The sequence below is a fragment of the Mastigoproctus giganteus genome, chromosome 11 (assembly GCF_048544385.1).
Source record: "Mastigoproctus giganteus isolate SK-2022 chromosome 11, ASM4854438v1, whole genome shotgun sequence".
NCBI lineage: Eukaryota > Metazoa > Arthropoda > Arachnida > Uropygi > Thelyphonidae > Mastigoproctus > Mastigoproctus giganteus.
In genome coordinates this window covers 67899285-67918040 of record NC_143585.1, presented here as the reverse complement: position 1 = coordinate 67918040, position 18756 = coordinate 67899285, and the positions used below count along the sequence as shown (strand labels likewise).

At 37.9% G+C, this 18756-nt stretch overlaps 1 protein-coding gene across 1 annotated transcript in view; it reads right to left on the bottom strand.

Moving 5' to 3' along the window:
• The window catches only part of LOC150078091 (cGMP-dependent 3',5'-cyclic phosphodiesterase-like), a 329128-nt gene extending 317703 nt beyond the window's left edge, over positions 1 to 11425 (bottom strand). The window contains exon 1 of the mRNA XM_090384462.1: positions 11306 to 11425. Within this exon, the coding sequence (XP_090240588.1) occupies positions 11306 to 11376 (71 nt within the window). The 5' untranslated portion in view covers positions 11377 to 11425. The remainder of the gene's footprint in view (positions 1 to 11305) is intronic.
• Positions 11426 to 18756: the final 7331 nt, after the last annotated feature.

The window sequence follows — 18756 nt, the reverse complement described above, 5'->3', positions numbered from 1 at the left end:
ATCTGATTGAGGTGTTTAAGACTTTGAATAGATTGAGCAGGCTCAATGTTGGCGGGATTCTTCCTCTTGCTCAGACTACAAGAGTGGGAGTACAGTCAAACTGAGGAAGGATGATTGCAGGGTAGATGTACGGAAATTTGCCTTCAGCCAGCAGATAATCGATTATTGGAAGAAGCCTCCATCTGGTGTTGTAGAGGTGCGTAGTTTGAATCAGTCATGGGGACGTTAAAGAGAATGAGCAGATGAGTGGGAGAAGATGAACAGGTGAGCGGTAAATATTCTTTTTTTTTATTTTTTATTAATTCTGTAAAAGCTTGCTTTCTTGTATTACTTGCCACTACTATTACTAATAACAAACTTGATTCTTCGCGAACACGTTGCGCCATCCTGGTGAGATATTCGGATCCTGTTTAGCGTATTCTTCTTCGCACTACAGTTCTTCGACGAAGTGACTTTAGGACGGCCTTTTAACAACTTTTTACATTTATTCCCTAAAAATAGAAAGTGAAGTGATAGAAATAAACCGTAAAATGAGCTAAAAGTTTTGGAATCAGTTCGCGGTTCTTCTTTATTAGATAAGGAAGAAAGTGTAACGTAGTTAATCTTTTGCAAAGAAAGAATTCATTCATTTGGACAAACGAATGAATTCTTCCAGGTGAAAATGTATCGGTTCTTAACAAGCATTCTGAACCAGTTTTTGGCTTTAAAAGATTGCGTAATTTGGTCTCTATTTACCTCTACTTAAATAAAAAGTTTCAGCTTAGGGAAAAGGTTTCATCTCTTAGGGAAAAAAAAATATTTCAGTATTAAAGAAAATGTGACGGATCAAATCTGTGTTCCAAGGATGATTTTCTATTTCTAAATGGAAACATCACCAGTGTCCTGAAGCCAAAGAACCACAGAGCCAAAAAGTAATGAGAACAAAGTCACTGGAATAACAGGCGATGCAACTTCCATTTTCCAGCAAGCTGAACACTCCCATTGGGCTTCAGTAGAATCCACTGAGCATCAAAAACAGAAACAGTTGTTTTGTTCTCCACTTAGCCCTGGGCCAACAGGAAGCACGAATGCTACGTTAGCCGTCTTTGTAAGGATCAAAAGGCGTAACGTAAAACCTCCGATGTTTTCCTCAAACGAAATTAAACATAACGGCTCGTGCGCCTGTCTCCCCCCCCCACATCCCTCTCCCTTTCTCCTTTGTTTGTTTCCTTTTTTCCCAATGCGAAGATGTTTGTTACCATCACAAAAAAAAGTATTTCTCGGAGTTTTAAAAAAGGAAATGACGACAGGGATATTAAATGCATGTCCTTTTCTAGTTAACTAAAAATACAAATATATATATATATATATAAAAAATTCTTCACGTATTATTCGTTTTACCAGAGTTCAAATCTACTTTATCTTCAGCAGCTGCCTTTATAGTTTAAATATTCGAGAAGCAGCTACTACAACAAACAGGGGAAGACAAAAATAAAATCGTCCATTTTTTGGCGAGGTAGGAAAGTTAATGATATGCAACTGGAACAAACTTGAACCCTTTTTTTATTTAACACATACTTAGCAACTTTCAAACACGCAGATGCTACTGTGGTTTAAAAATAGAACGTTCAAAACACGAGAAATTCATTAATAATGCATAGCTTTCTGGACTGCTTCAGGTGCTAAATATTTTTCTAAGGGTTGGGGGCACGTATTAAAAAAAATAATAATAATGTCTAAAATCCAAGACAGAATGCTTTGGTAAAACTTCAGAAAATGGTGCACACTACAGACTTTTATCCTCGGAGTACGTTACAGGGAAAGGTGAAGTGATGGACCTGAAATGAAAACAATGGTTGCAATTAGAAGGGGAGGAACTCGTTTCCCAATTTGCGAGGAGAAAAGGGGAAAACAGTGAGTGGGAGGAGTCTCCACCGGTCAATCACTGCCTTCATTTTCTTCTCGCCGATAGTCTGGAGTGAGTACCCTGTTCTGAAGTTCAGCCAATCCTTCCCATTATAAATGGTGCCCTACAGTTTGAAACATGGAAAAAAATACGGGAATCCATCGTCATTAAATTCAAATCAAAGATGGTGGATTTTCTTATTTAGGTCCTTTAAAATATTGAGAAGAAAGTACTGAAACTTTTGACCACACCGTGTGAGCATATAAACACTGACTAGAAGTATGTGGACACATAATTGCAAAAATAGCTTTTAATTCTCAAACCTGATACATATACGGTCCACCTATATGACAACCTCACCCCTCCTGGACATTCCTTCTACCGATTTCCAGTAGGTGTCAGTTTTTGCTTGTAGGTGCATCCAACTACCATCCCAAGTTGAAACTAAGTTTCCATCCACTCATATTGGCTTCTAACGTATTACTCAACACAGGCGGACCCACGAGATCTATATTGATAAGCCTGAGCCGATATGCATGCGAGGAGGACTTCTGGAACAGTACACAATATTCGTTGAGGGAGGGTCCGAATACTTTGATCATATAATGAATGTGAAGTTTCCAATTTCCAGGATATTAGTGGTCTTGTGACTTCGAGGCTACTTTCAAAAATAGTCCAAAAAAATCTCTATTGAAACTAATCTTCGAAGCATAAGGCATGCTTCCATGATCAGAAGATTCCATGCTCTACATTTTCAACAGAAAATTCATTGTCGTCTGCGCCATTTAATCGCATAAAATATTGGCTTAACCCCACAACAGAAATGTTTTCAAACAGTAAGCTTCTTTTTTTGTTCATTGGCTCATATTACATCTATTTTAATTTAAGGAAGCCCGTGACACCAACCCCCAATGTATTATGCATATTGCCAGAATAAATGGGAAATGAGTATTAAGTAGAATGCATAATGTATACAGTTGAAGGCCTAGCCAGACGTGATAAGAGCTGACTTGATTATAAACCGTATAAATTACGCTGGGTATAGGTGTAGTCGCAGCGGCGAACAAGGCTATTGAGGAGCTCGCAATCAGCGTCTGGCTTTTGTCAGTTCCGGGAAGAAATGAAAAACCATCAAGACCTCACTCAAAACTTAAATTACGCCAAAATTGTAAATAAACACTGATGAAAAGTGCTCAAATAAAATCAAGCCACAGCCAGACTAAAATTCGTTGCTTTCCCTCCCGAATTTTATACATAAAACATTTGATAAATTTCCCGCGAGTGTAATAAAAGACTACACAGCGTTGCTTCGGTGATAAATGCGCATTAACCAAGCTGTGGTCTCCTAATCTCAAGGGCCCGCACGGTTTATCTTGTTTTGCTTCAGTTATCTCCATCCCACTTTCTATTGTACCTCACCGAAGTCTTCTACTGTTGGTGACCTTGGTGCAATGCATCCTGGGAAAGAACACTTAACAAGCAGTTTCCCCATGTGTCTGTAGGATTTAAAAGCAAGAACTACCACGGAATTCTACAACTATGGTGTAAAGGAACTCCACATTCTTCTTCAAGCAAGATTCGCATTACTGCTGAACTAGTCTTCAGTTAATTGTTTGTTCTTGTTATACGGAACCATCGACGAAGAGATCAAAGGCGTGATGTCAAAATTTTCAGATGATCCGAAGATTGGGAGAATGGTAATCGATGATTTACCAAACATTTACTTCTAGATATAGGGAGGTCATAATCCTACTGTATAAGGCAGCACTTGGAGTATTGTGTCCAAGAATGGAGACCTCATCTAAAAAAAAAAAAAGATATTGAACTTCTTGAAAGGGTCCAAAGACATGCAGTCCTCTTGGTGACATCTAGAAAAGGGCAATTAAGGCTAATACTACTAATGATACAAAGAAAATCGATCTTTCATTTGATGGATGATTCTGAAAGCACGAAATGGTAAACGGAAAAAGTGAAAGCGAAAAGTATTGCGCAGCGGAAATTTGCGAGACACGAGATGTGGTCGACAATTAGGGAGATCCACAAGAAACCAATTTCCGATTCAAAAACGCGCTAAATCCTTTTTCGGTTTCCCACTCTAAACTTGCTGAAAATTTTCGTAACTACAGAGGATTTATTTTCATGCAAGAGTGGTTCCCTACGCATTTTCTACTAAGGAAGCTGCCCACTAAACCATGAACTGAGATGTTTTGATCGATCTCAATCATCGAGTCCGGGTATATTTGAATGAGAAAAAGATCTATAATAGCGACACGCGTTGCAGAAATGGCGATAACTTGGTTTCGAAATATGCAAAAATAATAATTCGCTGCTCTTTATATCAGACCACGGATTGTAGATGACCTATTCGAGACGGATGACAAAAATCTTAACGTTGTCGCATACAAACTTCGACGAATGCGCCAAAAGGTACCATAAAACGGACGCTGATACGTATGCAAAGCGTGGCAACTTAAAACTAAACCCACCACCAACGAAAACTATAATTCTTTCCAATAAAAGTCCTTCTTACTATATCTTTGCCAAAATGTTATTTTAATTGCAGTTTTTGAAAATAAGAAAGATGCAGAATACGCTCCAGTAATTTTTAAAACTATTCTTTACCTTATTAGTTTGTGCAGAGAATTTCGGAAGGTAATCACCACCGATGCTACACTTTTAATTAAAAAAAGAAACATTTATAAGAGGAACCAAAGAGTAATTTCCCAATACAAGTAACCTTTTATGCTCCTAATGAAACGGAATAACGAACCGGTCAAAAACGTTTTCGCCAGAGAGCACGTGAAATGTTAAAGATCTCTCTTAGAGAATGTTATCTCGCAAAAGACTTCAGAAAAAAAGAAGAAAAAAGTCGTAAAAGCCTGATGAACACTTAAGAGAATACCCACACATTTTAAGACAGCTAAATTCTTTCGTCAGTAAGAAACTTCTCTTGTTCTCTAATTTGAGGATCTCTCAAGAGGCCAACGGAACTTTTATTACTTAATCTATGCAAGGTTATATTTTGTTTTTCCTTTTAATGGCCTCGTCATTTAAATCCTTAAACTTAGAGGAATTGTTGATAAATAGCGCCTGTGCATCACTTAAAGAGGTTTCACTTAACGATCGAAGAAGCGTATTCCATCATTAATTGGATGATTCATTACTTTACTGTCGCTTAAGGAAGCAACAAAGTTTTCAATGCCTTCTAACAATTTACGACTGAGTAATGTCCTCGGTCAGTAACCATTGATTGAGTTATTGGTGTGATGGTAGTTGCACACACAAACGCCTTTCCCACAATAACCTCATCAAGGTTAACATTGTGTTACCACTACAAGAATTTACGCTGCACCTTAGATGCACTCTGATCCCAGAAAACCCTTCAGGATCTAGATGAGGGCTTGTCCTCATGATCCCAGAAAAGTAGCAATCTCCCAAATAAGGCTACGACTAGACCAGAAGGGTTCTCAGCTATTATTCTTGAGGTCCTCGTGGGTAGCACAGCGGACGTCCCTAAAACCCAACAACAACATGTTTATTGGATTTGCCACGGGAAAAATTACACAACTTAATAAAGAGCAAACGAAACGAAGTAGGTGTTCTCTCTTCCTAGCCCAGCCCTGGTGAAAACTGTTGCGCATCAAATGTGTTCTAACTGAACAATTCTTGTGTCTGTAGCGCCAATCCTTTAAGCATGCTTACTGTAAATCTGTTGGAACGGGTGCAAAGAAGGGAACAATAGGGTGCTCTTACCCAGAAAGGCTTCAGTTCTGCAAATTGCAGCGTCTCGACCAAGAACTTTCAGGGAGATCTGCTTGGGGAGTTTAAAGCCTTGAATGGATTGAGTAAGCTGAATGTGAATGGCATTCTTCCACCTGCTGCGACTACACACATGAGGGAACATAAATTCAAAGTTGAGGAAGGATGCTTGCAGTATAGATGTGCGGAAATTTGCCTTCGGCCAGCAGATGGTTGATTGTTGGAACAGGCTTCCTGCTGTTATGGAAATGGATGGGGTGAATAAATTCAATGGAGAAAGAAGATAAATTCTTGGAGAATACTGATGGATGAACTGTGGTTTTTTCTACCATTTCCTTGAATGATTCGGATAAGTGGCGTTTCGGATAATCGAAGATTGTGTTGCGATTTCGATTTCAGCATTTATTTAAAATTTAATAATAAACAAACAATCTCTACACATCCATTATCGAGTGTAACACCTCCTGTGCTATTTGGCAATTTTCCAGCGCCATCTAGCGTTAGTCTCCCGGCTTTTCGAAGACACTAATTAAACGCATTCCTCTCTGTAATTTAAACTACGTTTGAACCTTGAACACACTCGCAAATTAGATGGGGTTGCGAAGGAAATAATTTCCGCGAATTAAATGATACTTTATTTCTTTCTTTTGTTTCATTCCTTTCTGAAAGCTTAAATTCGAAAAGGCAAATAATCATCCTAGTTTATTCGGAAAAAAAATCACCCAAAATTAAAAAAACATTGAATAAAACCTAATTGCAAACATCCCTTTACATACAAAAGATACAAAGAGTACTCGGAGAATTATAATTGGGGGATTATCTTGTAGAACAAGCATTTCTTTCTTCTACCTATTATTTCGCTAATAACGATCACTTTGGGCCTTGGCCTCAATCCGGTCTTCATAAACAGATAACTACAAGCGCCGCTTTTTATTTATTAGAAGAACTGTCTTTTGGATTAAAGTAGGAGGGTTTGGTGTATAACAACATCTGTTTTATTAGATGCAAGTTTCAACCCGGGATCCCAGTTAACAATCCGCATTTCTTACCTCAAAACACGTACACATTAAAAATCAAAAATATTCCAAAGTGTTTCCTCATGGCCTTATTTGCCTCGATATAAAATCTAAACTTCCGCCAAGAAACTGTATATTTTCACGAAGCGTAATTTTTTTAAAATTATTTCGTGCCAAAAGATTAAAGTTGCATAAGAAAATAAGAATCAGACGACAAAGGTGCTTTCGATTTATAGTTTATTACGGTAGTAAAAAAAAAATAGGAATAGCTATAAAAATAAGCAGACGCCGACTGTCTTTCATATGTCACTCACCGTGGCGCGTGTCACCAACATCTGTTGTCACGACGACCATGCAATACAAATTTTGTTCTCTCGAGGGATTCTTCTATCGAAAAAGATTCTTTTCAGGTATATGGAATGGTTTTTTTTTTTTTAACTTTATTTTGCTGTAATTGAATTACAAGCACGAGCTGTGTGATATCACCATAAGAATCAAAGTTCAATGTATTTTTGGATGCTTAAATAATGCTTCTGGTCCAGATAACAATTATTATAGGAATTACAATACGAACATCTGCGAGTGCGATAGCTTACTGACACGATTTACATCCTCCCTCCCTCCCTCCCCTTTTCAAGAAAAAAAAAAAAAAAGTAAACATTTAGGACAAATATAAGAGTAGAGTAACCTACAATCCGGTTCTAGTTTTTAAAAACTAGCACACCCAAAGCTTTTAGAGAATGGAAAGGAGAAAAATCCAGCTTCTAAAGTCTAAAAATAAATGCCTGCCAACAGAACTTCGAAAAACAGACGATATTTGTAACAATGAAACGTTTTCAAGTGAGGTAATTTTTATTTATCAAACGAACTACTGTTTAACAATTACGCACGTGATCAAAGCTACGTGACAGCAACAAAGTAGTAAGTGGATAAAAACCCGGTAGTTAAGAGCATTGGTCAGGATTTTTTCTTTCTTTTTTTTTTTTAAATACTAAAACACAAAGCATGCAACTTAAACGGCATCCTTAAGAAATTCAATCTATAATTAATACGCAACTATATTTAATTCTGAATGAATAAATACAAATTGTTGTTTCAATAGTGGTTGGGCTCTTAGCTGCTTTGTTCGTAGTTAATTAAAGGGGAGGCCAAATATTCTCCATTGACACTATGGTTTCTTTGTCCACTAAGATTTCTCAGACTGTTTCGTCGATTATAGCTGCATCCATTGTCCCTGTAGACATATGACCTCACATTCGCAGATTCCGCACAAAGAAACGCCGGGCAAGTACAGCCGAAATCATTAAAAACAATCTCGTTCGTTGCTGGGCAAGCGAAAGAGGTGATAAAAACATTGATGTGCGTCTACAGACACTCGTAACAAGTCAGAGGGTCGATTAAGACGGAACACTCAATAACGAAACGGTGAAGAGACTTCATTTAAAGAGATTGGGAAGAAAACAATCACTTCTGTGATTGTTTAACAATTACGTATACTCAAGGATTTCCGTGGGTTGTCAACACCATTGACCGACCTCAATTCCTCTGTCGCATTCCTGTTTCAAATACTCGTACCGGTTCAACTTTTATAAACAAAGAGAAGCAACCCGCGCCATCTACTGGTGTGATGTTGCAGATAGATGTATTTCACTCGTACTGACGATAAAGAGGAATTCTGGCTATTTTGTTAAAAAGTGCTGTATCGGGGGGGGGGGGGTCTCTGGGCCGGACTAAGGTATTCCCGCGTCCCATCAGAAAGATTATTTTGGTGCCTCTTTGCATATTGTAGAAATCTGCTTAAGGTTTTGTAAAAAAAGAAAAACTCCTTCCATTACTCTTCATCTTCTTGCGCCCCTGTGAGAATGGCGCCCCGGGCGACTGTGCTGCTAGCTCGTTTTTGTTTTTTCTGGTTCTAAAATGCTACCTCAATCTTTCTTACAATCTACACAAAGTCCATTTGATTTTTAACTCTTAAAATGCCATATTTGCACGAGCCCAAGACAATTGCCAGAGACGTTTCTGAGGACGCTTCTTTTGATCTAATTAAGAGACCGGGTGCGCCAAGAGAGAGAAATCTCATTATCAATTAGCTTCAACCATCTCCTGAAGGCAGACTCCATCTTGCACGTATGTTAAAGATTTTTTTTTTATCGATCGCGCGCACTCATTAATACTAGTTTTTAAATAACTGTGAATAAGACAAACGCTGTTGATAATAAACCAAATTAGGCATGGATGCAATATGGATGGCGATATTTTTAGATGCAGCATTAATATCCACTATCTGTGAATAAATTTAAACACTAAACAGTTTAATAATGCTTGTCGTTAGTAGCTGGAGTTTTAAAAAAGTACGAGTATCAATTTTAATCACTAATATCTTGGAGAGGCAGTGTATGTACTACGTTACATGATATTAGAGAGAAAAAGATGGCTAACCTTGGCTTCTCTAGGATCCTAGCAGACTGTTGCCCTCCCAAGAATGATTTTCCGATTTATTTTAACAACTTTTTGTTTTAAAAACTTTTCACTTCGATGTCAAATTCTTGGAATACTCGTCCTTCGGACATTCTAATCTAAAATCGATATTCATTAATGTATGAGCGTGTGCGAGGAGAAACAGCTGAGAAGAGCAAAATCTTGAATCAAAAGCCTCGCCTAAAAAGATTTAAAATACACGACACGTAATCTTTGCAGGTTGTCAGATCCAGAGAAAATTACAACCTTGGTTCAAATTGAAAGCGCCGAATATTAGCATATATATTAAAGCATACCTGGGCATGGGCAACATAAACTTTCTTCTTTTTTTCATTGCGTATTTCTGTGCAAAGAAGTTTCTGCTCGTCTAGAACCAGAGCCAAGATTTTGTATTTCCGTGTGGACACTTATAAAGGAATGTACACAAGAAATGGATCTGGATGTATTATATTGTATCTATTGGCAAGTATAAATAAAAGCTTTAACGAGCTCAAATATAAAAGCCGCAGCAAAAAAAGAGAGAAAGAGAGAGAGAATAAACTACTTTTCTTCTTCACCCAGTTATTACGAGTGTAAACTCGCTATCTAGCTACAGTACAAAGTCGCAAGGGAAAAATCAATAGTTCTAGTCGGATGCTAACGTCATATTCTGCTCTGACGTCAATCCCTATACGCTTAAAAGATAGAGAGAGAGAGAAATGAGGGGGGGGGGGCGAATAAATCGAAATTGAAAATGATTCGTTGAGAAACTGACAAAAGAAGTCCGGGTCTTATCGGTTCCTTATGAGAAACCTTACCAGGAAGCGGATGATGATTTCATAGTAATGAACAAGCAGCGGAAAAAATAAGTAAGGGGAAACCCCACCCCCCGACTTAAATTTCACTTTACAAACAAGTATTTTCGATTTTTTAATTAAAATAATTCATTAAATAATTTTGACGAATATGAAAACTGTAATATAGTTTAAAAGTTGTGTATTGCGCGAGTGGATTACCGGTCGAAATGAATCGGTGCAGTTATTTATTATTTTTTTTTATATACGAATTTTCAAATGGGGGAATTCACAATAGACAGAATAAAATTGAAAGATTCTGTTAATACGTGCAAAGCACGTGGACAGAAATCCGTTTCTATGGCGACCAAGGGACGAAGCCTTCAAAGAAAGACCGGATCTGCAGTCGACGGACGTGTGAGAATACTTATTGAGATGTCATCGTGCTCAAGAATTCTGACCTCGTCTACTCTTGCTGCGGGAATTGGCTCTTTACTGTCCGCTGTCACCTGCGATCTACGACAGGTTTTTTTATTTGTGGCTTTCGTATTCCCGACTGAATCGTGCTCTTTAAGAACAAAATAAGTCATCTAATACGTCGATTTCCTTAACCTTCTCTTTTTATGCTCTCTAAAGTCGGGAAGTACGGAAATCTTTTTCTACAGCCACCAAAGGACAATCTTCAAAGATTGGATCTCCAGTCAACGGACGTATGAAAATACTAATTGTTCATTTGTGGAATTACCAGAGATGGTAATTCCACAAATGAATTACCATCAGTGTATTCACTGTTCAGATATAATATACATTTATCTGCGTTATAGAAGTTAGTGACGATTTAAACAACAAAAAAAAGTCATTTGGTGGGTGGAAATATCAGCTAACTGTCAAAAATCCAAATGAATACGCTAACAGCGCTTTAACAACAATAAGTGTGCATTCAACGTTCTGCACTTTCCATAAGCAAATAATTTTATATTTAACAATGGGTTTGTAATCAACAAAAGTTTATTTTATAACAATGAGGTTGCAATCAACAAGTTTATTTTATAACAATGAGATTCCGGTCAACAAAAGTTTATTTTCTAACAATGAGACTGCGATCAACGAAAGTTTATTTTATAACAATGAGATTGCAATCAACAAAAGCTTAATTTTATAACAATGAGATTCCGACGAAGAAGAGTTTATTTTTTTCAATGAGATTGCGATCAACGAAAGTTTATTTTGTAACAATGAGATTCAGATCAACAAAGCTTATTTAACAACAATACTAAAGAATAACTGTACAAATTCGGGTTTTTTTGGATTAAATAGTTGAAATGTTATAATTGCAAAAATCGTTTAATTTTAGTTTCTTAAGTAAAAAAAAAAAAATAAATAAATAAACTTACCTTTCCACATGTACCCTGGACACACAAATGTCTATTAGGTGAGGTTTCCTTTTAAAGAGACACGAAAACATGGGACACACACAAAACCATCCGCCTAGCACTACGAAGAATTTGCCGTCTCGTCACTTGACGGGGTTCCTCCAAGGTAAAACAAGCGCAACAACGAGGGCAGCGAGTCGTGACGAATGCAACCGAGAAGCGGGCAGGTTCGCTAGTCCCATACGAACTATCACGCGCGCGTCGACGGGTTAAAAAAAAAAAAAACGTAAGGTAACAAACCTGCGCGAGAATGACCGCTGTTAGCGCAGCTATTAGAGAGCGCTAACGCTTCGGACCTCGCTGTTTCGAGGTTAATACGATGTACGATCAAGGGCGCGTTGGCTTCCGTTATCTCGTCGAGCTACCTGGAAAAGAAAACACGCCCGCGGATTATCGAAACCGCGAATTTTTCGTCCCCGTGGCGCCATCCTGGTCGTCTGCAGCAGCGGGAAGGTTGTTCAACCATGTGCTCCGTCCTTTCGCTTTCGTACAGCTGTGCGTGCGTCTTGTTCGAGAGTTGCCGATACTGGGTATGAGCGTCATTATCTGCGTTCTCATCGTACCTCCCGAAAGCGTGTAGATTTCTAGTTTGCGCGTGATACGAATGTTTATTAGCGCCGGACGCGATACAGAGGGGAAACGAAAGTTTATCGCGTTACCATGGAAACCGTGTTGGTCGTTCAGATTGCTGTTTTGTTGGCGGGCTTTCTTTTCATTTATTTATCACGAGCGTAGTTGTACGGCCGAACCTGCTTCAGTCGCATTCAAAAACCTCCCATCAAACACGTTTTATTTCATTTTTTAATTATTTTCTTTTTCGCACTGTTTTTATTTGCTTTTCTCCTTTTTTCTTTTCGTTTTTCCTCTTTTCTACTTTTTTTTTCTCTCTTTTTCTTGGTTTTTTTTTTGTCATTTATTTATGATTACCACAGTTGTAGGGCGAAACCTTCTTTAGTCACATTCAGGAACCAGCTATCAAATACGTCATTTTTATTTATTGATTGATTTTATTTATCCCCTTTTTCTTTGTCTCTCTTTTTCTTTTATTCTTTTTATCTCATTTTCTTCTCCCCTCTCTTCTCGTTTACCTGTTTAATATCCTTTAGCCGTCTTTTTATTTTCTTTTTTCCCCTCTTTCTTCCTTTTTTTTTGTTTCATTTATTTATCGCTAGTTGGGCGAAACCTGCTTTACTCGTATTCAATAACCGGCTGTAAAAGACGTTTTATTCTTTTCTGTTTTTCTCACTTTTTACTCCTTTTCCCCTCTCTTTTTATTTCCCCTTTTCTTCTTTATTCCCCTTCCTTTTTCTTTTATTTTTTTCTTTTCCCTCTTTTACTACTTTTTCTCTCTATTTTTATTTTCTTATTTTTTCTCGCTTTTTTCTTTTTCCTTTCTATTTTTCTCTCTTTTTATTTTATTTTTTCTCGCGTTTTTTCTCTTTATCTTTTCTATTTTTCCTTTTTTCTCTCTTTTCCCCCCTTTTTCTCTTTTTCTTTCTCTTTTAACTCAGCGATTATCTTTCTTTTTTTATAATTTCCTTTCAACTTTTTCCTCTTTTTATTTTCTTTTTTTCTCTTTATCCTTTCTACTTTTATTCTTTTTCTCACTTTTTTTCCTTCTTTTTCCTCCTTTTCTCACTTTTTTCTTTCTTTTTCTCGCTTTTTCTCTTTTTTCTTTCTAATTTTTCTTTTTTAATTCTGTGATTGACTTTCTTTTTTATAATTTCCTTTCTATTTTTTCTCTTATTCTGCTTTTTTCTTTCTTTTTCTGCTTTTTTTCTCTCTCTCGTCGCTTTTTCTCTTTTTTTCTTTCTACTTTTTCTCTTTTAACTCAGCGATTACCTTTCTTTTTTTATAATTTCCTTTCAACTTTTTCTCTTTTTCCTTTCTATTTTTCCTCTCTTTTTATTTTCTTTTTTTCTCTTTATCCTTTCTATTTTTCCTCTTTTTCTCACTTTTTTCCCTTCTTTTTCCTCCTTTTCTCACTTTTTTCCTTCTTTTCTCACTTTTTTTCTTTCTTTTTCTAGCTTTTTCTCTTTCTAATTTTTCTTTTTTAATTCTGTGATTGCCTTTCTTTTTTTTATAATTTCCTTTCTATTTTTTCTCTTATTCTGCTTTTTTCTCTCTTTTTCTGCTGTTTTTCTCTTTCTCTCGTCGCTTTTTCTCTTTTAACTCAGCGATTACTTTTCTTTTTTTATAATTTCCTTTCAACTTTTTCTCTTTTTTCCTTTCTATTTTTCCTCTCTTTTTATTTTCTTTTTTTCTCTTAATCCTTTCTATTTTTCCTCTTTTTCTCACTTTTTTTCCTTCTTTTTCCTCCTTTTCTCACTTTTTTCTTTCTTTTTCTCGCTTTTTTTCTCTTTCTAATTTTCCTTTTTTAATTCTGTGATTGCCTTTCTTTTTTTATAATTTCCTTTCTATTTTTTCTCTTATTCTGCTTTTTTCTTTCTTTTTCTGCTTTTTTTCTCTTTCTCTCGTCGCTTTTTCTCTTTTTCCTTTCTACTATTTCTTTTTTAACTCTGTGTTTTCTTTTCTCTACTTTCCTTTCTTCTTTTTCCTTACTATTTTTTCTCTTTTTCCTTACTATTTTTTCTCTTTTTCCTCTGTTTTTTCTTTCCTTTTTGTGTTTCTTCTTTCTTTTTATATAGTTTGTGTTTTTTAATGCGATAAAAGCTGTTCTGAATACAAATAGTGATATCACAGATTAATTATTCGATCATATCTTAAAAATATTTTTTTCTAACAGTTTTCTTTTTTTTTATTATTATTTATTTATTTCTTCTAGACCGTGCAAAAGGCCTGGGTTTTTTGTTGTTGTTTTTTATTTTGATCCCAGAAACTATGTTCATCCCGAAAATCCTTTCAACGTCCAACTTACCTCTTTGAGCGTGGATGGACCCTTAAAGTATAGTCATTGAATTCCTTCATAAAACTATCCATTTTGCCTCGAGTCTTGTCGAATGATCCAAATGCCCAATTCTGGGAAGACATTTCCAACCCTGGTTGTAATATCAGTTGAGGGTACCTCTAATCAAAGTGAACATCACAAACAATGCAAGTTGTTGTTGGACTTTATATTTGTTTTTGGCATTCTGCCAAATCCGAAGCAGGACAAATGACTTTTCTTCCTTCTTTATTTTTCATTTGTCTACGTGTAATAGAATTGATGATATGAATAGATGACACCACAAGGGCATCTGGGAACGTTCAACAAAAACCTCACAGCATTATCTCTGACGTCACAACAGGTTACTGTTAGTTATTTTGTTGCAAACAGTTATTGCAACAGGGAATGTCATTTGAACAGAAAGCCGGTCTGTTGTTCTCCATCTTGCATCTTCCAAAGTGTTTACTCTGGCTGAAAAGAAAAAGAGAAACGTTGATGGCAAATAAATATTTGAGTACGTCCTCCGACCGAATTGAGTATCGCTGTTATTTACGACACGGTCAATACCCTTACGGAGGTAATAGAAAACAGCAGAAGGGATTCTGCGAAATGTCAAATAACTAAATGCGAAATGGGATTCGTATAAAATATTCAAGTCCATCTGTAAGCAGTAAGAAGGGACTCTGTTCTGTTCAGAATTATTATTGGTATGTTGAATTTCTGCGCATGCTCGGTGACTAGTTTTTTTTTTTTTTTTTATGTGAACCCCAAACACGAGAGGTATTAGAACCTACAGTACTTAGTACCGTGCTTGGGTTGGAGGTTGAGAAGACGAAAGAAGATATTTGTTGACATTGGACTTGAACTTCTGTAGATTGTAATTTTCAGGAAATACGTATGAAGGAAGGTTGTTCCAGAAAACGGCAGTTGAATGAATAAACGAGGAAGATGAAAAGTTGGTTCTGTGGGTTTGAAGTTGGACACTAAATGGATGTTGGCTGGTGGCGGCACGTGTTCGGACTGTTTTGAAAGAGAGAGCGGGAATTATAGAAGCCAATTCAGAAGAACAGTGCCCATGGAAGTACCTGTAGAAGAGGCATGCAGCAGAAACAGTACGTTTATGAGAAAGCGACTGGAGAGACTCTGTTAGAGATGAATCATTAATTAACCGAACTGCCCTCTTCTGAATGGAATCAAGAAGCCTGAGAGAGGTTTTGGGGGCACCACCCCAGATGTGGGAACAATATTCCATGGCAGGGCGGATTTGCGATTTATACAGAGTGAGCAGCTGTTTGGGAGAAAAGTAACGCCGAGAGTGAAAGAGAAAACCAAGTTTTTTAGATGCAGAGGAAGCAATATTTGTAATGTGCTTGTGCCAAGAGAGATTAGAAGTCAGGGTAATCCCCAAAAGAGATATATCATTTTGCCTAGAAATCGGAGTGTCACTAAAGATAAGCATAGGAGCAGAAGAATCCTTTTTGCGAGATATAAGACAAGATTGAGTTTTAGAAGGGTTGAAATCAACTAAGTTGTCTTTGCCCCACTGGAGAATTACCTGAAGATCGGCATTTAAGGAATTGGCAGCAGATTTTCGAGAACTTAAAGCTGATTGAGCTGGACAAGGTTTCTCAAAATGGAAAGTTGAATGCAATGTGCTATCATCGGCAAAACTATGGATAGGATTTCCAGTCAATGGAAGAAGGTCATTGATATACAAGAGGAAAAGAGTGGGGGAAAGAACTGAACCTTGGGGGACACCGGCATTAGAGGAGAAGTTAGAAGACAGAGGCCATCTACCGTCACCCTCAGTGAGCGATCAGAGAGAAAACTGGATAACCAATTACTAAAAACAGTTGGCAAACCATAAGATGGAAGCTTGTTTAGAAGACCTTTATGCCAAACACGATCAAAAGCCTTTGAGATGTCAAGAGCAACTACTTGTGTTTCGCCGAACCTTTCCATTGAAGTAGTCCATAAATGGGTAACATAACCCAGGATATCACCAGTGGATCGACACTGATGGAATCCATACTGGTGATCGTTGATCAGACGGAAGGTTTCTAGGTAGTTTAAGAGTTGGCAGTTAATTGATTTCTCCATTACTTTAGAAAGAGTAGAAGTAATTGCAATGGGACGATAATTGGATGGGAGGGATTTGTCACCCTTTTTAGGAACTGGCTGGATATGAGCAAATTTCCAAGCAGAAGGAAAAACACCTTTGGAATAAGAAAGTGAAAAAAGGCGGCAAAGAATAGGAGTAAGTTCAGGAGCACAGATTTTGAGAACAAGTGAAGAAATACCATCAGGACCTGGAGCTTTCTTAGCATCAAGATTCATCAAAATCCTTCTGATATCCTTTTGACGGAAGACCACAGGAGGCATTGAATGGACAGTGTTGGGAATGGTGGGAGGTATTTTACCAAGTTCATTAATACATGAGCTGGAAGAAAAATGGGATGCTAGCAGGTCAGCTTTATCCTTGGATGAAGTGACAACAGAACCATCTGGTTTGGACAGAGGTGGAAGCAGAGATGGGCAAAAGTTGCGGCCAATAGCTTTGGCAAGAGACCAGAATGCTCGGCTACCATTAGGGCAAGAAGCAAGTTTTCTACTCTTAGCCTGTTCAAACTCTAGTTTGGACTGATTAATAACTGCTTTACAATTGTTCCGAGCTTTGGTGTAGGCAGAAAATGAAACTGAAGAATTAGAAACAAGCCAATTACGATATGCAACATTCTTCTCTTGAACAGCCTTAGCACATTTATTGGAAAACCAAGGTTTAGATAAAGGACAAGATTTTAAAGTGGAGTGTGGGATAAAGGATTCCATTCCTGCAAGAATAATTTCACTGACACGATCTGAGCAAACGTTGACATCAGGAGTTATGAAACAGTAATCCGACCAAGGAAAAGAAGAAAAGAAGTCTCGCAGGTCATCCCATTTTGCATTCTTGTAATGCCAAACAACACGAGGTTGGGAATAGCCATGAGATAAAGGTTCCATTGGAGAAGAGACAATCACCAAGTTGTGATCTGAAGTGCCTAAAGGCCCTCTCACTTCGACCGTGTACTTGAAGGGTTGTTTGTGAGAAAAAGATCAAGCGTATTGGCTGTATGATTCGGATTGTCCGGTGTTCTTGTAGGTAAATGAACAATCTGTGCTAGGTCATTAGTAATTGCAAAAGCCTCAGCATCTCGACCTGTTGGGTCGGTGTGACTAGAAAACGGAAGCCAGCTGGAGTTGTGAACATTAAAATCACCAAGGAAAATTACCTCACTGTTAGGAAAGTTGGACTGAAGAAAGTCAAGTTGCAACGAGAGGAAGTCAAAGAGCTCCAAGTGATTAGTGGAGTTGGGAGAACTGTAGAGACAACAGATGAATTTGACACAATGAGGTAGAGAGATTTTAAGCCAGAGAAGATCAAAGAGAGGAGATTCCAAATTGCCAAGTCTCTGACAGGGAAAATCAGAACGGACATATGCACAAGTACCACCTTTGAGGCGAAAGGAATCATACAGCAAATAATTTGGGCATCTCAGATGAGCAGTAGTTGAATCAACCGATAACTGAGATTCTGTCAGAAAAAGTACATGTGGTTTGGCAGACTGCAAGTGGAAATGGACATCGTTGAGATTAGAATTGAGACCACGTATATTTGTGAAATGAATTAGGAAGTCCTTGGGAGGTTTAGATCTTTTCGCAGATAAGCTTGTTCTATTAGTTTGACAATTCATGGTGTATTCAATACTAAGAAAAAGTGGGTGGGACATGCTGTATGAAGTAATGAAATTTTTTGATATGGCGTACATGTGGTAAGAATATACCCAGATCCTTGACATAACGTGGCCTCGACAATGCTCCCCGCATACACACTACTCGGACTCCCTCCAATCACTATCTGGCAGAGTAGAGGTAGCAAGATTATACACTAGCTGATCTGGAAGCCTCCTAGAGAGTTACCAATAGGTTCGGTCCCGTGTACTAACTAGCGGCCGGCCTGCGAAAACCTTTTTAGAGCTGTATCCTCGAAACGTAAGGAATATTGGATCTCGCCACAACGTTCATCATAACCTCAAAAGTCATCAATCATACTGCATGATGGAAGAGATAGGGAAGGGTTGACCGGAACTTAGCTCTTGAGACTAAACATGGGTTCCACCACTTCAAGCCTCCAATAAGCAAAGTGGTGGTATTTCACCGGTTGATGAGGGTCATCTACCACCTAGTACTGCCTGGTAACATAGAGGGGCGGCATTCCTCCATGTGGTGTGGGCGCCACACCTCGACCCCTGCTTACGTTGGTTCACACCTGGGTGGTCGCCCACCATGTGCTTGTGCATGGAGGTTATACCCAGGATTACTAACAGTCCCACCATCGTGAAGGTGCAAGCAGAGGATTTGGCTGTTAAGAAAAATCCGAAAGAATAGTTCCAGTGCCTGGTTGGAACCATTAAGGGTACTTGGGCAAAGTAGGTGACATCGCGACCCCCGAGAGAAATGATCATTGGCCCTCGCGCAGGGGAAC